The sequence below is a fragment of the Myotis yumanensis genome, unplaced genomic scaffold (genome assembly GCF_028538775.1).
Source record: "Myotis yumanensis isolate MYYU_CA2020_CCGP unplaced genomic scaffold, mMyoYum1.0.hap1 SCAF_8, whole genome shotgun sequence".
Lineage (NCBI taxonomy): Eukaryota > Metazoa > Chordata > Mammalia > Chiroptera > Vespertilionidae > Myotis > Myotis yumanensis.
The window spans coordinates 63,685,630-63,708,857 of record NW_027223759.1 but is presented as its reverse complement, the minus strand read 5'-3'; the positions used below and the strand labels follow the sequence as shown (position 1 = coordinate 63,708,857).

At 41.6% G+C, this 23,228-nt stretch overlaps 1 protein-coding gene across 3 annotated transcripts in view; it reads left to right on the top strand.

The window, feature by feature from the left end:
• Positions 1-235: 235 nt before the first annotated feature.
• EPC2 (enhancer of polycomb homolog 2) overlaps positions 236-23,228 on the top strand; it is a 121,963-nt gene continuing 98,970 nt past the window's right edge. For all 3 annotated transcript variants that reach the window (XM_070423043.1, XM_070423042.1, XM_070423041.1), the window contains exon 1: positions 236-666. In XM_070423043.1, the coding sequence (XP_070279144.1) occupies positions 514-666 (153 nt within the window). In that variant the 5' untranslated portion in view covers positions 236-513. The remainder of the gene's footprint in view (positions 667-23,228) is intronic.

Genomic DNA, 23,228 nt, shown 5'->3' with positions numbered 1-23,228 from the left:
TGCCGCCGGCGAGAGCGCGGGCCGCCCGCCCGGCGGAGGGCCGCCCCGCGGAGGGCCGCCGCCCCTCTCGCCCGGCGCCCGAGGCGGAGCACGCTCCCGCGGGCCGGCCGCGCCGCGGAGCGAGTGGGTGGGCAGGCGAGGGAGGGGAAGGGAGAGGAAGGAGGGAGGGAGGGCGGACGGGGCGCGTCCCCGCGGCGGGGGCGCGCTCTCGCGCGGGCTGCCGGGATCGCTCGCCGCCGCGGTGGTAATGTCCGCCATGTTGGCCATGGCGCAGGGAGCGGATCGGGCGGGCGAGCGGCGGATCTAGTGTTGGGAAGCGGCCGCGGGCGGCGGGGGGCTGTTTTCGGGCGGGTGGGCGCCCATGCTGTGGCCGGGGGCCGTGCGGCGGAGGAGGAGGAGCGGGCCGGCCGCGCTGCACTGAGGAAGGAGGTGGAGGAGGCGGCGGGAGTCCTCCCCCCCTCCCCACCCGCCCCGCCGCCGCCGCCCGGGCTGTTCCTGTGAGGCGGGGAGACAATGAGTAAACTCTCCTTCCGAGCGCGGGCGCTGGACGCCGCCAAACCGCTGCCGATCTACCGCGGCAAGGACATGCCTGATCTCAACGACTGCGTCTCCATCAACCGGGCCGTGCCCCAGATGCCCACCGGGATGGAGAAGGAGGAGGAATCGGTAGGGACTCAAGTGTTTATTACCCCCCCCTTCCCTCCTCCCCCCTCCCCTTTGTCAGTCGGGCCTCGCCATTCACAGCGCGCTTTACGCTCGCTGGAGGGCGCCGCTGCCGCTCCAACGCCGGAGCCCCTACGCCGGCGGAGTAGCGTAAAGCCTCTCGGCCGGCGCAGCGCCCGCCGCGGCCGCCATGTTGTTGCGTCCCCGTGTTGTGATTAGCTCGCTGCGCCTCTTACGCTGCCGTAAGGGGGCCTTGCCGTAAGCGGCGGCTGGGAATGGCGCAGGGAAATGTTCTGGCCGCACTTGGCGTAGGGCCTCTGTTTACCTTTTTTTTTTTTTCTCTCCCACCCGCGACCCTGGGTTAACTAAGGGGAGAGGGATCCTGTGTCTGGGAAAGCTTTGTTTTTCAAACTTGTAAATTTAGTTTGGCATGGGGTTATCTTTGAAATGACTTAGGAAGGGAAAGCACAAGGTAATCGTCGTCCCCCCGGCCCGTGGGGGTGCAGCGGGCCGAGGCGGGGCGGCACGGCGCCGGGGGAGGGCGGAGGCCGCGACTGCCCGGCGGGTTGTAGCGTTTGAGGGTCCGGGACCTGCTCGCTCGCTCTGCCTGCCCAGCGCGCACGGCGCCCGCGGGGTGCGCAGCCTTCGGAGGGAACCGGGGACGCGCAGCAGCGAGCCGCCGGCTGCGTGCTGTCCCCGGGCCGCCTCCCCGAGAACTGTCATCGGAGGGGTGGGGAGTCTTTTAGGAGTTGACCTGGTGCGTCTGAATTGACAGTTGCATTTTTTAATTTTTTTTTGGCAATGGCTGCTTTTCCTCCCCGATGGGTTAAATTTTTGCATACGGTTGAATTTCATCTGGGTTGACAGTGTTTATGACACCGGAGTGGTGTTACTTGCATGCGAAGTTTATAGTAACTGCACCCTCCAGAATTTCTTCAATGAACCTGCAGTCCCGCCTTATTGTCAACCCCGGGTGTTCGTGGATTGGTTCCCTCGCTTCTGTGCCTGTCAAAAGAAGGCGCGAGGTTTCTGTGATTGGTTTTCTCTTTTGACTATTAATATTGCAGGAAATGCTTTTATGCCTTTGATTGGCTGCTCGAGTTCTGGCCTCATGATATTACCCTGCCATCGCTTTCTGCTGTGATTTAATCGCATTTCTCTGTGGTGTTGGATTACTTGAAAATTTTGCACTTTCAGTAGAAAATGAATGTGGCCGCACTATCAGGAAGAACATTCCAACGTCTTTTAAGTAAATAATAAGATGAAAGCCCAACATTTATGCTGAAAGTTTAGAATTAAGTCAGATGTGAAAAGTCTTTCGGTTGTTTGAATAAAACTTATTTCTAACTTAGCTCAGTGTTCCATGGGAAAGATAATTAAAATAAAGTTATAGTATGTACAAGAATTAATTGAATTGAACTTTAAATAACACAACTTTGGATTCCACAAATTTAAGTTTCTGTTAATGTTATTTTATGGGTTTTGACCCCAAAAGAAAGGTGGCTTCTGAGCCTTAATTAAAGTACAGTTGTGAGAACGTGAGACAGTTTATTCTTGTATTATTTACTAGTTATTGTATTATTTTCCATACGAACAACTGCAAACCTTTGTCCCACCTTGTACTGTATGTAACTACTTGGATCCCATTATTTTGGTTTGGGAAAAACTTTAATCAAAAAATTTGTTCTAGAATGAATAATTAGCCGGTGGAAGATATGTTACTGTTTGTAAACAGTGATCAGCATTATTATTTAGTTACTGCTTTAGGTCCTTAGTTTGCCACATGTGTCTTGGTATTTTATTTGAATTTAGGGGGAAAAACTTGCAGTTAGTTATTTTTGATATATGAAAAATATATGAAAAATAAATGCTTAATTAACCCCAGCACAATTTTGTTTATTAGTGTTAACGTTGGGTTATTTTCATAACCACTATGCTGCATATTGACTTGTTACAGAACCCCGAATTATCTTACGAACGATTATTACGTTAATTGTAGTTTTTGTAAATAAAGTACTTTTTATAATTTTGGGAACCGTAAATGATATTGATTTGATTAAAATATTTAATTAAGTAGTGTAATTTTTTTTATCACTTTGACTTTTGCTCTTGGCTTTTCAAATTTTCTCTTTTTTTTTTTTGTAAGTCTGTTAACTTTGCTTTTCCCTATGTTGGCACCATTATGTTTATCTGAGTGTTTGTTATCCTAACCATATAATAAACTTGTAGGAAACTATCCTATTTTATTATATTTTCTCCTAGTAGAATGTAATCTCTATAAGGGCAGGGATCTTTGCAGGTTTTGCTCCTTAACATATTTCAGTTCCTGGAACTGTGCCTGTCACGTAACTTATGCTTGATATATGTTTGCTGAGTATTGAATGAGCTTCTATTTCGTTTTCTATACCAAGAGCTAGGTTTTTATGAAACACTGTGTGTGTGTGTGTGTGTGTGTGTGTGTGTGTAAAATTCGTTAGCACAATGTGGTACATTATTGTCCCAGGGATTCTTTTTGGTATTGTCCCAGGGATTCTTTTTGGTTTCTTATTTTGATGGACTGTGTACACTTAAATACTCATTTGTTTTCCCTCTTGAGTCAGGCCTCTTTAAATATAGAATTTTTTATAGATAGGTATGGTTGCAGTATTAGTCTTTATTTGTGTTAGTTACCCCTCTCATAGGTATATTTGTGTAAGATCTCTTTATACTGGAATGAACCAAAATCTACATGAAGCATGTGATTCCATTTATTTTTAAAGAAAAACATCATGACTGAGTTAAATTGCCATTTCTCCCCTCATATGTTAGTTGCCTAATTTTTGTCATCTTAATATTTTGTGATATTTTGAATGGTATAGTAGAAATATATTCAATCTTTCTACCATTTCAAAGTTATTTTTGGTACTAATATATTTCATGTTTCATAATAGGGGGTTCTAAAGAGGGTATAAAATGCAGTTTTGTAAACTGATATTGTAAAAACATTAAGCGTTTTTCATTTGGTTTGGGGTGTTTTTTTCCCCAATAAAAGCAAATACCAGCCAGGTATCATCTAAGTTCCAGGTGTTACCTAAATAAGAGATTGGGGAACTATTGAAAGGGTTCTGTATATCAATGTGTGTAAGTCTGTGTGCTGAAGTGATGTTAGGATTAAAAGAAGAATATGATACTGATCTTGACTTCAGGGAACTTAAATGAATCATTGAGGTCAAAAATGTATTTGGAAAGTTAGCAAAAACTACCAGGTTAAGTCAGCCTGAAAGACATTAAAAGAGCATTAGAAAAAGTTAACTGTTGGTGCAGTTAAGAGGAGTAAGAGAAAACTGTTACTGGAAAGTATAGAGAAGGCTCCTTGGAGAGGGATTTAACAATTTGGACTTTCAGGTTTGGTTGTGTGGGTATGTTGAAGCAAATATTTAGTGCAGAAATACTCAAAACTAGTTCTATGGATGTTACACAGACTAATGCATGTTACATATATTTTTTATCCTCACCCAACCAAGCCACCTGGCTATGGCTCTTCTTGGATGTTATGTTTTTTAATCTATCCTTGTCTATCCTTCCCCTACTTACAGAATCTTGAGGGGGGCTGCAGTCTATCATTTCTGAGCATGTCATTCTCTTTGATCTTTCTCCTTTTTTTGGACATGCAGATGACTTTTATTTCTTCCCCTCCGTTTGTTTCCTGCTGTATCTTCAGCACTAGATACTGTTTATAATCTAGAAGTCACTCAGTAAATATCTGGTGATTGAATGAATAAAATTGTTGCAGTGGAGACTAGGTTGAAAAAAGGGTAGGATTATGCCAGATTATACAGAGTTTTGAATGTTAGGCCCAGCAGTTTGTAGGATGGTGTAGAAGAAAGAATTGAGGTACAAGTGTGAAATCTGTTTTCTAAGTTTTAGTTCTGTTGTTAAGTGGCCATGTGATCTGGGAAAGTTGCCTACCTTCTTTGAACCTCTGGTTGTTCATCACTACCATTTATTGAGTGTGTGTTATTGAGTGTGTTGAGCATGTTCCAGGCGCTTCCTTAAACTCAGTAGATGGTTTAGAGCTCATTATAACACTAGAATGGGTGGTTGCTATTATATCTTTTCCGGAAAAAGAACCCGAGCCTTTAGAAATTAAGTATCTTGCACAAGGGTGCTCCTATCTAAACTAGAACATGATAGAGGTGGTACCTGAACTCGGGCTCTATAGGTTCATGACCCTGGGCTCTTCTCTTCACCATTGTACTGCTCATCTGTAAAATGAGTGTGTAGAGAAGCAGATGATATCTAAGTGTTATTACGTTTCTATTGTTCTATCACTTAATATCTCATAGGCATGGAGGAGGTGCTAACTTCTGCCTCAGGGAATATTATGAAAGAAACTTTGTGGTGAATTCTTTTTGTAAACACATTCCTTTTTTAAAAATTCAGAGGCATGATCTATCTGTGGTGTAAGTTTAGATTTCATCAGTATCAGTTCTCTAAAAATGAGGCCTAAAAATGTTTGATTGTGGGATCAGTAGGTTGGTTTCAAATAACAGAAACCAAGTCTGGTTTCTTTAACATTCGTGGAGGTTGTTTCACAGACTCCCAAGAAAGAAGTGAACAGTCAAGATTTGGGAAGGCCAAGAATCAGGGCAGGTATGGTGACATTCATATCATTCTAATAATTCCCAATCTTTTGAGAAGTAATATAGGTTAGTGGTTAGGTACATGTATGTGTTCTGGAGCCAGACTGTATGGGTTTGAGTCACCAGGCAGGTTAATTTCATCTATGAAATCTAATGGAGTTATTGGGAGGATGAATTGTAGTGTGCTTGGGATAGTTGGTGGCTTGCAGTCAGCATATAATAAGTGTTAGCTATTATTATCATCAATGTTATATTTCTTTAAGTTCAAAATTCCAGATTCCTGAGATGGAGTGTTATTGGTTTGGCCTGCATCAGGTATCTGTCTCCCTCTAAGTCTACCAGTCAAGGACAGGGGGAGTTAGTATACATGTGCTATTAAGAGCTACCCTCCTGGGAATGGGGTTTTAGCCAGGAGCTGCCCTGAGAGATCTTCCGGTGGATATATAGCATCATAATCAAAAGTTGTGGAGTTAAATTGTTTAAATTCATGGTTTGACCCAAGGTGAATTTGTATACTTGTGTTTTTACAAACCTTAAATTTGTAAGGTGTTTTATTTTTTTTTATTGGGATATTTTTTCCATTGCTTTTCAGAGAATGTGGAAGGGGGGGAGGGGGAGAGAGGAAGAGAAATACTGATGCACACATTGACTCCTTGTCTCTGGCATGCATCCTGATTCGGCGGGGGAGGGGGGGGGCGTATTTGGGGGCATGAGGAGGAACCCGCAACTCAGGCCCTTGATTGGGAATAGAACCCACGACCCTTCGGTGTATGGGCTCACAGCTCTAACCACAGCCACATCGGCCAGGGTTGTAAGGTGTTTTAATGAGATTAGAATAATTTGAATGTATACATTTCTTGATGAAATTTGAATTAGAGACTATAAAAGAAGTCTCCAGAATCCCTTTAAAGAAAACAAACCTTTCACACTTACTAATTTTCAAAATAGCAAGGCATGAATTTTGTGTGATCTCAAAGGAGTTATTTAGCCTTTTTGGCTCTTAGTTTTCTCATTTGTGAAATAGAATTGGACTGAGTGACCTAAAAATTACTGCATCTGTGAATCAACATGTCTACCTAGAACTAACAAATGAGAGACTAGATATTAGGAAAATATATGTTAATAGGTAAGGTTTAACTCTAACACTATTGTAAATGCTGTCAATTTTGTTTAGAGTCCTTTTTTTTTTGCTTTTTTTTTATTGCTTAAAGTATTACAAAGAGTAGTACATTTGTCGCCTTTAGAGTCCTTTTTTTAATGAGGATCGGTTACATTTACCCACAATCCGACACTGATTTTTTTTCCCTAGAGATCAGTAGGGCAGTCCACTCCTTAAGTTTTGGTTATAATCAGTTCCCTTGCTTTCATAAGATTTTCTTTTTCTATCTTTACTACTCTTATTCGTTGCTGTAAATGTTCTGAATTTTGGCATACTTTCAACCCCTACTACTTGAGTTTATTCTAATTTTCTAATATCTCGTGTGTGTGTGTGTGTGTGTATGGCTATAGATATATGTATGAGACAATGAGAGCACAAGTGAGAGAAAAGACACCTGTTTTTCCAATTAAACCAAATATTTTAAGGAAGGTATCATGTCTTTGTTTTATTCAGCTCAGATACCTACCGAGGCACTTAGGTGATAAAAAGTTTATAATTTAGGCATGGCCACTGGGATTGAGTTTGATTGTATTACTAAAAACACTGCACTGCATCTTTATTTCATTTTAAATACAGTTGAGGTGGAAAAACTGTAATAGATGCAAAGGGGACTACCTGAGGTAGAAAGGATACTAGGTAGGAATAAGCCATGAAGGAGACAGTGTAGATAGCAGAAGGTCCATCGTTGATTAGTTGATCTCACCTTACGACTGATCCTTGATTCTTTTTTTTGTTTTTGTTTTGTGTTGTTTACACTTAAATGGAACAGGCCTTCAGTTTGCCTACTCATCATGTAGTACTGCTGCTTTTGAGATTTATACTAGAAGATGGCAGTCACTGCCAGATTCTTTTTAGCACCATTTTCATATATCTGCTTTTAGGTGTCTTTTGTCTTGTCAGCTAGTAATACTGTGCAGTTTGAGGAATGCAGAGTGAAAGAGTCAGCCCATTTGCTTGCTCTCTAACTCATATCCTCATATCTTTACCTCCAGCTTTCTTATTGCACCCCCCTTTTTTTGGTGGGCAAAGGATAAAGTTGTTGGTTGGGGAGTCTGCAAGCAACTCTAAGTTGGTACTACTAATCTGATGAAGTTGTTGGAACTTCCAAATTGTGATTTAGTTTCCAATTTTGGCCTCTGTCACTTTCCCTCTGGGCAAGATAAAATACTTTATCTTCTTAAATAACATTTCTTTATACTTTAATGAGAAGTATCTAAAAAAGGTAACTTTAAAGGTTTTTTTTTTTATTTTTTATTTTTTGTAAAGACCTAAGTTAGTACTTTCTACAGGCAATTGCTATTATTTATTACTGGTAATTTTTAGTTATACAGAATTATAAATAGTAATAAATAATAATATGGAAGAATAAAATATACAGAGTATTTCCATACATTATTGTGGTATAGTTTCACATTTTTTTCTTCTGCCAATTAAATATATTTTTACATCTGATAGACATTAGCAAATTGATACTTTATTTTTCTCCTTTCATCTCTGTTTTCTGGCAGAGCAGCTAACAATCAAATTGATTTAAAAAATTAAAAACTGAAAATTAATAGCCAAGAGAACTAAATCTTTAACAAATCCTTGGAGTAATAATTGAGTCTTGAATAATTGATATTGTATTTGTTTTGTAGGTTTTGTGTTGTTATTGTTTTAGGTTAGAGAGATTAGTTTTTGATGTGTGAAAATAGGTTTTAGTGGTAAAAATCTGTTCAGTGGGTGGCATACACTAGAGGGCAGAAGCAAGTGAAGTGATACATTTTAATATACCAGTGAAGCCTGAGGTGAACACTTAAGTTTGGAAATTTTGAAAAGCATGGTACTGAAGAGGATAGTGCTGACATTTACTTGATTCTTGAGATTGTTCTTGGCTGGGATGTTTTTTGATGTTTGTGCATAGTTAGTTGTTCAGGGAAGGCATATCAGGAAGGTTATTAATCAGTCTCCTGCTCACTAATTTCTAGTAGCATAATGATTGTAATAATCCCATAATGTTTCCTCCATCTATTTCCAGATGGGGGCTATTGCACTTGATTTGAGAACTATTATCCAAGCTTCTTAACCTGTTTTGTGACTTAGACTCCTTTGTCTGGTGAAATTCCTCAGAAGATATTTGAATGCATAAAATAAAATAAACCAATTATATTGAAATGTAGTTATCAATATTAAAACAGTTCTTAATTTACATATTTAACACATTAGTAACTGGATCCAGACTTGAGTCTAATTGTCTTAAATTTGAAGTAATGATGAGTATAAACAATATTTTGACAAGTGCAACCATTGTAATATGACAAAAGATCTGTGGCTTTTGTATTGCTAGTCAGAAGGATTACTAATACCACTGTCGTCTAATTACATCTATAATAATAAAAGGGTAATATGCTAATTATACCGGACAGCCAAATGACCTTCTGGACGTCCTTCCCAACGAAGCCGCGGCAGTGGGGGCCAAGGCAGAGGCGGTTAGGGGCGATCAGGCAGGCAGGCAGGCAGGCGAGCAGTTAGGAGCCAGCAGTCCTGGATTGTGAGAGGGTGCATGAATTTCATGCACTAGGGTCTCTAGTTAATAATAAAAGAAAATGTTAAATATGTAACAAGTTAGTGAAATTAGAGAAAGGATTATTTTCTCACCCAAGTTCTTGGGTTCTTCAGGTTTTTCAGTGAATGTTTTGGGGAATCTATAACCTGTGGTTCAGAACTCCTCAGAAGAATTTCCATGAACCAAATGACAATCCCATTCTGTGTCATTCTTCTCCCAAATATATAGTCAGGCTACAGATTTTATTACCGTATACTTTACAAAGTGGTCCCCCTGAGATTTTAATATTCCTAGCTTTTTAAAATTGAAATACAATAGATCCACATTATTTAAATATAAAAATTTAATAGCACAAAATGATATACATAAAAAGTATCTTCCCCATGTCCCCAGACATTCTACAGAGGTAACTGTGTGTGTGTCCTAGGAAATTTTTAAACACATGCTTTTTCCTCAGTGAAATAGACAAATATTTCTCTAGTTGTATTCATTTTATGAGTGATATGTAATCTTTTAATTCCTTAATCTACAGTCATGTCAGATAACTTTTATTTTAAATTTTTTCCCTCTAAAATCTCTGAGAAATTCGCAAATTGTAGCTTTCTGATAAATTGTTTGGAGTTTGGATATCAAACCTTAACCTGTTATTCCCATGTGGGAATTTGGTTGTCAGTAAGCCTTGCATTGTGCATAGACTTTTATTTATTTTTTTATATATAAAATATTAAAGTCAGATTAACTATTGATTAAGTGTCTCTAATTTTTTTTAAACAATCTGAAATGGCCTTAAATAGCAACTTGGATCAGAAAGAGCATGCATCACATTCGTAAACTGGATCTTTCTTACAGACTACACTCTCAACCTTTGAGTGTAATGTTTGTGATGTTTATTCATTGAATAAATAGCTCCATGAGCACAGGGACTGTCTGTACTTCCTTTGTATCTCATGTGGTACAGTGAATGAGATATGGTAGCTGCTCACTAAATATTTGCTGATGTGATAAACAGTACCTGCTGTGTACTTTAGACATGGAAAGAGGTAAAATGTGGTACCTGTCTTCAAGCAGCTTCCAGTCCCATACAAAAGAGTTGCACACGGATAACTCTGTATGAGGCTTAATGTGTTATGTGGAAGATAAAAATGGTACTGTGGAATTTCATGACACAAGAGACCAATTTGAACAAGAGTATATGTGGATTCATGTAATAATAGCTAATTGAGTATAATATACTTTTTACAAATCAGTTTAAAAATTATGTCCATATGCCAGAATGCTGTAAGTTGTTGGGGTGTTTTTTGTTGTTGTTGGTTTTTTTTAATAGATATTTTTTCATATTGGAAAGTGTATGATGCCCAGGAGAGTTGTTAGAGGATTAGAATTCTTGTGATTTAGTGTAGATTCACCTTTTAGGAAAGGCATGCTGGTGTTAAGAGTAGTGCCTTTTAAAGCAGCGGTCGCCAACCTTTTGGACCTCATGGACCACCAGTGTTTTAAAGAGTTCTGAGGACAAGAAATTTGGTGTTATGGAGGATGGCTTGGCAGTGGTCGGCAAACTCATTAGTCAACAGAGCCAAATATCAACAGTACAACGATTGAAATTTCTTTTGAGAGCCAAATTTTTTAAACTTAAACTATATGGGTAGGTACATTGTTATTAACTTAATTAGGGTACTCTAAGGCTTAGGAAGAGCCACACCCAAGGGGCCAAAGAACCGCATGTGGCTCATGAGCCGCAGTTTGCTGACCACGGGCCTAAAGAAACCGTGTTGCTTGATACAAATAATTTGCAGCTTTTACTGATTTTGGTTTAAAGCACAGGGTCACTCTCCATAAAGAAACTACTTGAAAGAAGCTTGTCTGTACATTATAGGTGCTTCAATAGCGTAACAATAGCAGTAACCCTTCTGTTTTATTTGAAACTAGAGGCCCGATGCATGAAATTGGTGCAAGGGGCTTAGCAGCCACAACGGCTTGCTTTGGTCCTCGCAGCCCCGGCTTCGGCTGGAAAGTCGTTTGGCTCTCCAGTCTAATTAGCATATTACGTTTTTATTATTATAGATAGCCTCAGCCATCTTAGCAGATTTCATCAGGGCTTTCAAAATATCTGTAAAATAAATATAAAAGATTAGGTCAGGATTCTCAAACTTTGGCATGCATCAGAATCACCTGGAAGGCTTGTTAAAACACTGATCACTGGTGATTCCCAGAGTGTTGGATTTAGTAGGTCTGGGGTGGGGCCCGGGATTTTGTACTTTTAACAAGTTCCCAGGTGATCTGATGTTGCTTGCCCAGCAACAGCACTTTAAGAGCCACCAGGTTAGGAGGGAGAAGAGTGGTTCTCATCTAGGCCACACGTCAGAATATCTTGATGCTTTTCTAAAGTACATGTTTGGGCTTTACCCTAGATCAGCGGTTCTCAACCTGTGGGTCGAGACCCTCTGGGGGTCAAACGACCCTTTCACAGGGGTCGCCTAAGACCATCGGAAAACACATATATAATTACATATTGTTTTTGTGATTAATCACTATGCTTTAATTATGTTCAATTTGTAACAATGAAATTGGGGGTCACCACAACATGAGGAACTGTATTAAAGGGTCACGGCATTAGGAAGGTTGAGAACCACTGCCCTAGATTTACCAACCGAATTACCCTTTATGGCTGATTTTGACTTTTTAAGTAGGAAAAAATGATTAGCATGCATGCCTATGATCCCTTCCTGACTGCCTTGCCATTTTACCATTCCATTCAGAATTTCTGTGCTCTAATTCATTGGCTTTCAACCTCTTGGCTGTGACAGTGTGTGTGTGTGTATGTGTACACAACCAAAATAAAGTACACATTGACACACACACATACTAGTACATAATCAGTGGATTTTTATATTTCACAGTAGTTATGTTCTGTAGACTTGCTATGAACAGTGAATGAACCATTGCTCCTAGAGGAAATACAGGGTTAGGTTCCTGTAAGCCTCTGGTCTCAGAGTGTGTGTGTGTGTGTGTGTGTGTGTGTGTTTTGGTTAATCCTCACCTGAGGATATTTTTCCATTGATTTTTAGAGAGAGTGGAAAGGAGAGTGAGAGACAGAGAGAAACATTGTTGTGAGAGAGACACATCGACCAGGGCCCGTGATCAAGCCTGCAACTGAGGTACATGCCCTTGACCGGAATTGAACCTGGGATGCTTTAGTCTGCAGACTGATGCTCTATCCACTGAGCCAAACTTGCTAGGGTTGGTCTCAGTGTATTTTCATCAACCAATCAATGCATACATAACCTTGTTTTACATATGTTTCTGTTTAAAGATACTTTATATAATATATATTGTTGATTCATTGATATTGAACTTAGGCCACTGGCACTATAAGTCATGCCTGAATAAAGCTTGTCTAACATACGATATTTTCTCTGTAAGGCATATCCCAGCCTTCTTGTGCTTAGGCACACTAAACAGCACTGCAGCACTACAGTTGTGGGTACGGGAGGGGCGGGGGGGGGGGGGATGTAAACAATGAAATAATTTTTAAAATGCAAAAATCATAGCACTAAATAGAACATTAAAAGGACAAAATAGAAAGTTTTCATTTCTTAAAAAAGGCTCTGGTTTTTAAATTAGTGTTAAGGCATCCCCCCCACCCCCCTTTTCTCTGGTCCTTAATTACTTCAAATTTTTTTCTAGAATTTAATATGGTTTGTTCTAGTGTGCACTACTCTGTAGATCCAATTTTTTTTATCCAAATGAATATTCATTTGTCCAAACATCATTAAAAAAAAATACTTTCTCCCTGGTTTAAGATGCCATTTTCACCATATTTGAATTTTCTTAGGCATTTGAGCTTATTTCTTGACTTTATATTTTGTTTCATTGTGCAAAAAAATTTTACTGTTTTAATCATTAATCATTTCATTATTTCATCTATTTTTATCATTCTAAAATATATCTGGAAGAGTTAGTAACTTCTCTCATTCTTATTGTTCTTCTTTTTCAGAGTTTTTCTAACGATAGTTTCTTGTTTATTTTCCCATATGAACTTTATAAATTTTGTTTAACTCTAGAAAAAAGTTTGGTGTTTTTATTGGGATTCACTATATTCTACACTAATAAAAGAGAAACATGGTAATTAGCGTACGACCGCTACCCTTCCCATTGGCTAATCAGCATATCCTTATGCAAATTAACTGTCAGCCAAGATGGCGGCCGGCAGCCAGGCAGCTGGAAGCGAACATGAGGCTTGCTTGCTCCAGTGACTGCAGACTCCAACGTTCCCCGCCTGACTTGCCGGCCTCTGAGTTGCAACTCTAAGCAACTATGTACTATGTTGCAAATGTAGAAGCTAAATAAAACCCCAGAAACCAGCTTTCAGCCTGCCGGGATCTCAGAGCTGAAGTTATACATTGTTTTGATTATAGAACGGCAAACAAACCAGATACGAAGCCTCAGAGCTAGAGCCAGAGCTAAAGCTGGCCCAGAATAAAATTAAAAAAAAGAGGAAAAAAAAGGAGCGGTTGGGAGCTTCAGTCAACAACCGCCAGCCTGAAAGCAGCCCTCAGCCCCTCACCCAGATTGGCCAGAAACCCCAGTGGGGACCCCCACCCTGAAGGGTGTGTGACCAGCTGCAAACAGCCATCATCCCCTCATCCAGGCTGGCCAGGCACCCCAGTGGGGACCCCCACCCTGATCCAGGACACCCTTCAGGGCAAACCAGCTGGCCCTCAGACCTCTATCCTATATAGTAAAAGGGTAATATGCCTCCCAGCACCGGGATCAGCGGAGCCGCGAGGCCTCTTGGCACCAGATCAGCGTGACAGGGGGCAGCGCCCAAACCCCCTGATCGCCCTGCAGCTGTGTGTGTGACGGGGCGGGGCCACAACCTCCCTATCCGCCCAGCTCTGTTCGTGACAGGGGAAGGCGCCCCAATCCCCTGATGGGCCCTGCTCTGTGAGTGACAGGGTGTGGCGCCCCAACCCACTCCCCCCCCCCCCCCCCCCACGGGCCCTGCTCTGTGTGTGACGGGGTAGAGCCATAACCTCCCCATCGGCCCTGCCCTGAGTGTGACAGTGGCGGCGCCCCAACCCCCTGATTGGCCCTGCTCTGTGAGTGATAGAGGGCGGCGCCCCAACCCCCTGATCCGCCCTGCTCTGTGTGTTTCAGGGGGCAGTGCCCTAACTCCCCTATCGGCCCTACTCTGTGCGTGACGGGGGGAGCTCCCCAACCCCCTGTTGGGCCCTGCTCTGTGCGTGACAGGGGGCAGCGCCCCAGCCCCCTGATTGGCCCTGCTCTGTGCATGACAGGGGGCAGTGCCCCAACCCCCTGATTGGCCCTGCTCTGTGCATGACAGGGGGCAGCGCCCCAACCCCCTGATTGGCCCTGCTCTGTGCGTGACGGGGTGGCACCGCAACCTCCCCATCGACCCTGCCTTGAGTGTGACAGGGGGCGGCGCCCCAACTCCCCAATCAGCCCTGCTCTGAGCCTGCCCAGGGGCTGCACCTAGGGATTGGGCCTGCCCTCTGCCACCCAGGAGCAGGCCTAAGCCAGCAGGTCGTTATCTCCTGAGGGGTCCCAGACTGCGAGAGGGCACAGGCCGGGCTGAGGGACCCCCCCCCCCCCCGAGTGCACAAATTTTTGTGCACTGGGCCTCTAGTACCTTTATAAAGTATTGACATCCTTGTGATGTTTACTTCCTATCCAAGAACATGGTTTATGTCTTCATTTGTTGAAGTGTACTTATATCTTTCAGGAGCAGTTTTCTTATTGGTTTTGTTTATTTTTGGTTAAGCTTATTCTTTGGAATTCTGCCTATTTGGTCGCTATTGTAAATATCATCTCCTCTTTCATTATACCTTATGACTTGTTATTGCTTGTATTTTAAAAAGCTATCAATTTCTATGTTAATTTTATTTCATGTGACTATTGCTTTCTATTATTTCTGTCACTGGGTCACTATTGGTTTTATTACCTACTCTACAATACTTTTCAGTCGTTACTTGGAATTTCTAAGTCACTTTACACCATCACCTCCCCCAAAAGAGGGAGGCTTTTATTCTTAATACTAGAGGCCCAGTGCACGAAATTCATGCACGGAGGTGGGGGTGGGGTCCCTCAGCCCACCCTGCACCCTCTCGCAATCCGGAATCCCTCTCACAATCCGGGACTGCTGGCGCCTAACCACTTGCCTGCCTGATTGCCCCTAATTGCTTCTGCCTGCCAGCCTGATCGCCCCCTAACCGCTCCCCTACTGGCCTGATTGACGCCTAACTGCTCCCCTACTAGTCTGATTGCCCCCAACTGCCCTCCCCTGCTAGCCTGATTGCCCACAACTGCGCTCCCCTGCCAGCCTGATCACCCACAACTGCCCTCCCCTGCTGTGACCCGCCTCCTCTGCCAGGCCCCGCCTTTGCTGTGCGCGTGGCCATCTTGTGACGACATGAGGGTGTGATGTGTGAGAGCGTGATGACCAACTAGGCTATTATTAGTATAGATAGGCATACTGTTGTGGATATCTGATTTTGGCATTTATTCTGATACTTCTACCCTCTCCCCCAAAGCAATTTCTGGCACCAGCAGATTATCTTACAGTTCAACTCAGTTCTGACACTATCTGGAAATAGCATCTGTTGCCAATCAAAAGCCCAGATTGCTACCTGTGTTTTCGACTGACAGTTATAGATTGGAGGTTTCAGTGATCCTTCACCTGGGTTTAATTATGACTGACTGGTTATAGATTGGAGGTTTTAGTGATCAGTATCTGGCTGCTCACAGAACTCAGAGAAACATTTTACTTGCTAGATTACTGGTTTATTATTAAAGAACTAGAGGCCTGGTGCACGAAATACGTGCACTCGGTCGGGGGAGGGGGGGTCCCTCAGCCTGGCCTGCACCCTCTCACAGTCCGGGAGCCCTCAGGGGATGCCCAACTGCCGCTCCCCTGTGGGGAGTAGGCCAAAGCCGGCAGTTGGACATCCTTAGCACTGCCATGGAGGCAGGAAAGGCTCCCGCCACCACCGTTGCACTCACTAGTTGTGAGCCTGGCTTCTGCCTAAGTGCGCTTCCCCTGTGGGAGTGCACTGATCCCCAGAGGGCAGCTCCTGCATTGAGCGTCTGCCCCTGGGTGGTCAGCGCACATCAAAGCGACTGGTCATTCTGCCGTTCGGTTGATTTGCATATTAGCCTTTTATTATATAGGATATAACTCAGGGTCAGCCAGATAGAAGGAAATGCATTGGGCATTGTGTTCTGGTTTGCTTTTTCTAGAATCCTGTATAATAAAAGAGAAACATGTAAATTGACGGTCCCTCCGCTACGCTCACCAGCCAATCAGGAATGAGTATACAAATTAACCCGACAAAGATGGCAGATTAATTTGCATACACAGGTACCGGGCGGAGAGTGGAGCGGCTTGGGGAAATTGGCTCCCCAAGCCACCAGACAGAGAGCAGAGAGGGAGAGCTGGTGGCTTGGAGGACTTGGCAGAGTGGGAGGCCATGGGACAGAGACAGAGCAGGAAGGGAAAACCAAGATCGTGGGGAGCACCAGGAATTCTGGGAGTAGTAGTTTTGGTGGCAGCCCCAGGACCGGAAGCAGAAGCCCAGAGCGCGGAAGCACCTGGAATGCTGGGAATCGTATTTCTGGTGGCAGATGGGTCTCCTAGACACTAGAGCAAAGTGAGCCTGGACCAAGTTACTGTTGTGGTAGGGGATGGAGAGAAAGCAAAGGTGAGAGACATAAGTAAAATCAGAGTGTCTAAGAAAAATTAAAGGGAAGATATCCTAAAACTTCCAGGAAATCTCCACCAATGAAGCAAAGAAAAAAAAATGCCTCTATTATTCTGTGAGCAACAAACCAAACTGAGTTGGGGTCTCAGACAATTTGCTCATATGATTGCAAAGACAGACAGGAACTCCCGGATTGGAGAGGGCTCCCCTGAGGGCTCCCAGATTGGAGAGGGTGCAGGTCGGGCTGAGAGACCCCCACACCCCCCAGTGCACAAATGTCGTGCACCGGGCCTCTAGTTTTATATAAATGAAATCATAGTATATATTCTTTTTTGGTCTGGCTTCTTACTCAGCATAATTGTTTTGAGATTCATAAATATGATAGCATTTATTAATAATACATTCCTCTTTATTGCTCAGTAGTATTCCATGTTATGGCTATACCATAATTTATCCTTTTATTGGTTGGTTGATTTTTGGCTCTTCCAGATAAAGCTGCTATGAATATTTGTGTGTGTACATCTGCTTTCATTTATTTTCGTTAAATATCTGGGGGTGAAATGGCTTGATCATATGGTTTACTAATATATATTTTAAAAGGTTTAACTTAAAACGATCAAACTTTTTTAGAGTAATTATATACCATAAAGACACCTTTTTTGAGATGTTTACATAGCTTACAACCTTGCTACTCAAAGTTTGGTGTGGATTGGGCATTACCTAAGACAGTGGTTCTCAACCTTCTGGCCCTTTAAATACAGTTCCTCATATTGTGACCCAACCATAAAATTATTTTCGTTGCTACTGTTAAGAATCGTAATGTAAATATCTGATACGCAGGATGGTCTTAGGCGACCCCTGTGAAAGGGTCGTTTGACCACCAAAAGGGTCGCAACCCACAGGTTGAGAACCGCTGACCTAAGAGGAGCTCCTTAACCCTTTGCACTCCGCTGTCCCCTCTCAGGGGACATCGGAATTCTAGCATATCACTCGGATGTCCCCTCTCAGGAGACATTGCAGTTTATTAGTGATTACGGGGAATTGAGTTTTTTCAACGCAACTTTTTGAGACATGCATGTTTCCCTGAAGTTTTATCTTGAAATGGCACAAGAAATTAAATCAAAATATCGTAAAATTACTAAGATATATACAAGAAATGTCAGCGGGTTTTGTGTCGGATTAAACAATAAACTACATATTCCCGATGTGGGACAAAGAAAACGGGACTGCATTGTGTGTTCTAACAGGAAAACACCTGGTGGCAGGCGTCAAACCACTTATTACTGTCAAACATGCACTAATCAGCCTGCAATGCATATTGGGGAGTGTTACAAAACTTATCATACTGTATAAAATTATAAACAATAAAATATTGTTTTTTTTGCAAATATACATTCCTCGATGTCACCCAATTCATATAAGTCCAATATCATTATAATACGTTACTTGGCTCCAAAATTATACTAAATAATACGAGGGTCTGTAAATGCACGTTTCCGCCGCAAAGTAGCGTCGAGTAGCTGGTAGCCAATGTCCAGAATGGTTCGGAGTGCAAAGGGTTAAATTTGTTGAATTTTAGGTTCCATCTACACCTAATGAATCAAAATGTGCAATTAGAAAAATTAGAAAGATCCTGGGTGATTCAAATGCACATTAGGATTTGAGAAGCTTTGGTTTAGAGCAGATGTTGTTGTTTTTGTTACTCTTTCTCTTCCCGTTCTTCATCCTCCTTCTTCTTCCCCTTCTTCTACTTCTTCATCTTCCTCCACCTCCTCCTTCACTTTACCATACTTAGGGCATTGACACATTTGTATGACATTCTCAAATGGGGCTGGGAGATGCAGTATCATTTTTAAAATTCCGAGATGATATTGATAAATTCTCAGTGTTCTGCCCTTCTTCAAATGATTGTTTCATAGTGATTTACTTGTGGCAATAACTTTTTGCCTACTGCCCATTTCAAATATAGTAGCGTTGCTAATGATATGATAACCTGGTTATTATTTAACAGGAAAGGAGTGAAAGGGGAGACCAAAAGATACAGGCATGCCATTTACATAGCTTTGCCAAAAAGCTGCATTTAACATTCTCCAAGTGTGTTCCCCACTGATTGATAGGGGAAGGGACTAGACCAGTGATGGTGAACCTATGACACGCGTGTCAGAGGTGACACGTGAACTCATTTTTTTGTTGCTTTTTCTTTGTTAAATGGCATTTAAATATATAAAATAAATATCAAAAATATAAGTCTTTGTTTTACTATGGTTGCAAATATCAAAAAATTTCTATATGTGACACGGCACCAGAGTTAAGTTAGGGTTTTTCCAAATGCTGTCACTCCGGGCTCAAAAGGTTTGCCATCACTGGACTAGACAAAGGCCCAATAAGGTCTGAGTGATGTGGGAGGCTAATTGCCAGGCAATCACATCTGAAAAACCCCAAGTCAGTAGCCACTGCAAACAGGCAAAATCTATATGTATAAACTTCCAAACAAAGAGAGTTTGCCTCCCTTTCTCTCTCTCTCTTGGCTCTCACACACTGGCCCTCTTGGGGCTTCTACTGCAGGGGACTGTGCTGTGCCCACATGGCACACGCCATGTTGAACTCCACTATGCACTAATGCAGTGGTTGCCAACTGGTGGTCTGCGGACCACTGGTGGTCCATGAGGTCCGAAAGGTTGGCGACCGCTGGTTTAATGAAACCTTTGGAGCAGCGGTCGCCAACCGTTGGCCTGCGGACTACTGGTGGTCCTTGAGGTCCGAAAGGTTGGCAACTGCTGCACTAATGGACTTTAACCTGGGCTAAATACTGAACCACAACCAACTATTATAGAATAGAAACTCTGGACACTAACCTTGTTTCTGACTCTATTGAACACCCAGCTGCTCCTCTTTCACGACTGGCTTGGGGGAAATAAAATATTGCAACCTGAAAACTATAACTCCATGCCAATGAAGCCTTCCACATTCCATCTTCCCCTGGAGCCTTTTAAAAATACTTCTTTTCACAGTGCCCCAAGAGCCTCACTCCCACTCATGTCTGGGGAGTCTAGCTCATTAATTATTCTGGCATCAGTTTAAGAAGGAATTACTTCCCAAGCATTTCTTCAATGTAGTGCTATCTAGCCTGGCACAATTTTTTGTGTGGGTGGGTAAGCAATGCCCATTTTCTTTTTGTATAATTTTGTGTAATTTATCTGGTGAATAAGTCCATTTGCCTTTTTTGTTGTTATTTCTTTTTTTCTCATAACCAGTGATCTAATTCTTGGTTATTTTTTTATTTAGGTATCCTGAAAATTTCTGTATGGGTTATCTATCTACTCTTAGTATTCAAGGAATGCAAAGTAATTTCAGAAATGATTTTGTTATTAATAGGTTAACTGAATATCAAATAATGCTTTTTAAAGCCAAGTATCAATAATTTATTTTGTCTACTGTTTTAAATTTTCTCTACTACTGCTCATTTCCATTCTTGCATAAAAATATTTAAGATCAAGCTACGTTGATGTTACTGTCACCTTCCTGAAGTAGTGTTAATGTTAAAGGTCTTAATCAGTATTCAGAAATTCTCAAATTAAAACAAGGTTTCAAAACAATAATTAGATTAAAAAGTAAGCATTAGTTACTTTATCAAGTGAAACAAGTTAGTGTTATGTAACTTATAATTGAGTTCTCCCAAAGTTGATCTGTAAGTCAAATGTTCTAGAATTATACAGTAATGCTTGTGGTAAAATATTTCTACCCAATAAGATTGCTTTCACTTTTAGATTTTTTCTAAAATATCAGTTGTTCAGGCCATTATAACCCCCTCACCCACATTTCTTTTTTACATTCCCATAGGCCATTAAGAAAGGTGGAGAAGCTATGGGTGATCCAATTCTTATTTAAAATTTAACACATGTTTTTCAGAAGAGAAAAATCTTTATCCTGTTAATAATTTTTTTTTTAATATATATATTTTTATTGCTTTCAGAAAGGAAGGTAGAGGGAGAGATAGAAACATCAATGATGAGAGAGAATCACTGAGTGGCTGCCTCCTGCAGGCCCCACACTGGGGATCGAGCCTGCAACCCCGGCATGTGCCCTTGACCAGAATCGAACCCAGGACCATTCAGTCCACAGGCTGACGCTCTATCCACAGAGCCCAACCGGCTAGGGCTGTTAATAAATTTTAAAAGGAATATATTGCAAACTAGGGTCCCTCAGCCTGGCCTGCGCCCTCTCGCAGTCCAGGACCCTCGGGATGTTGGATAGCCGGTTTCTGCCCTATCCACACAGGCCCCATCCCTGTAGGCCGGTTCCAGACAGGAGGGAGCCCGATCCTGTGCATTGAACGTCTGTCCCCTGGTGGTCAGTGCACGTCATAGCAACTGGTCATTCGGTCGCTTAGGCTTTTATATATAGAGAGGGGCACTTACCTGATTAATAAATGCCCTTAAATACAGAACAATAGAAAGCTTAATAAAGTGAGTTTCTGTTTCATTGATTTTCAGCTAAACCTGATGTATCTCTTTGGGAAGCAAAGTTAATTAAATAAATGTAACTTTCCCTTCAAAGATGGTATTTAGAATACTAGAGGGATGGCTAGATACCATATTCTTTACGCTGATGTTTCTCGAATTTTGTGGTGAAAGACCAGTTTAAAAAAATAATTCATTGCTTGCTAATACTTTTCTTAAGTGTAATAAAAAATGAATTACTAGAAAAATTCAAAGAAAGATGTGGCAACTACAAGGCCACTACTTTTTGATCATTAGTTTTAACAGACAGAATTACTTTGTCACATTGCTTTACAACTTCTAGAGCACCACAATCTAAGTAGCACTGCTTTAGACTGGTAATTCTAAGTGTAGTCCCCAAATTACAGCTTAAATACCACACTAGAGGCCCGGTGCACGAAATGTGTGCACGGGTACAGTCCCTAGGCCTGTCCTGTGATCAGGGCCATCTTCCCTGGCTGCTGGCAGCCGACCCCACCCCCACTCCCCCACCCCCCTGTTCCCCATTTGCCATCGGGCGATCAGAGCCTACTGGCCGGGGGGGAGGTACCTAGAGGTGGTCAGTGCGCCTCACAGTGGCTGGTCGAGCGGTTCTGGTTGTTCGCCATTCGGTCGATTTGCATATTACTCCTTTATATATATAGATTGGAACTTGTTATAAATGCATATTGTTTGGTTCCATCCCAGACCTATTGAATCAGAAATTCTAGTGGTTTGCCTCAGCAGTATGTTTTGAAATGAGTACTGTAAGTGATTCTGAAGCACACTAAAGTTTGAGAGCCATTGCTTTGGGCTGTCCCCCTAAAATGCTGATTACCTGGGCTTTCTCAGGAGGAACTGGATAGTCTCAAACTCTCTTTGAGTGCAACTATGTAATTGTAAGACTGAAAGGTATGGTTGGTTAAAACATTAAATCTGTCATGGATTCTTAGATAGGAAATAACACATGTAATTAAAGATTGAGATGTTTGAAAATATATGTGCTAACTGAAAATAGATTCTGGTGTTTTAGATACTAGGAATATGGGTTGCATAATTAACATTCTTTTGATGGATCTGAGAAGCCTGACTTTGCTCTCACCTAGATGAAGACTTTGCTGGTTAAAACCCGTCATGGTTTAAGACCTCTGGGTTGCATAGCAACTGATTCATATAACTCTAAGTTGGGAGTTTGGTAGGTTGTTTCAGTACGTATTAAAAGGAACTAGCACATTGTTGTATTTGAAATCACTTTAGATTGAAATGGAATCTGTCTTGATTATAATTCAATTTTAGTGTGTCTGTAACTGATGCATAAAATACATTTGATTTGTATGTTGATCTTATGCCCTGCAATATTGCTTTAGTTTTAGAAGGTTTTGTTTTGTTTTTGTAGATTACATCAGATTTCCTATATAGAGAAGATCTTGTTGGTCTGTGCATAAAGGCAGTTTTACTTCTTCCTTTCCAAGTTACTCATTCACTCATTCTTTCTGCCTGCTTCCCTCTCTGGTGATTGCACTATGACCTTCAGTACAACATTGAACATAAGTGTTGACAGTGGATATCCCTATCTCGTTCCTAATTTTAGGAAAAAGTGTTCAGTATTTCACATAAGTGTGACGTTAGTTGTGTTTTTTTTCATTGATGCTTTTTGGAAATTCCTATTTTTAGTTTTCTGAGAATTTTTTTGGAATGGTAGCTGGGTTTTGTAAATATTTTTGTATATGGAGACGATTTAGTCTCTTTTATTTATTAATATGATGAATTACATTGATTTTTTTAATGTAAACCAATGCTGCATTCCTGGAATAAACTCCATTTGGTCATTTATTATCCTTTTAACATATTGTTGGGTTCTATTTGCTAAATTTTTGTTTACAATGATTGCATCTATGTTAACAAGGAATATTAGTAGCTTGTAATATCTTTTTTTGGTTTTGGCATCATAGAATGAGTTGGGAAGTATTCCTTCTACTTCAGGGCCTTGGAAAAATCTGTATAGAGTTGGTATTATTTTCTCTCATGTATTTGGTAGAATTC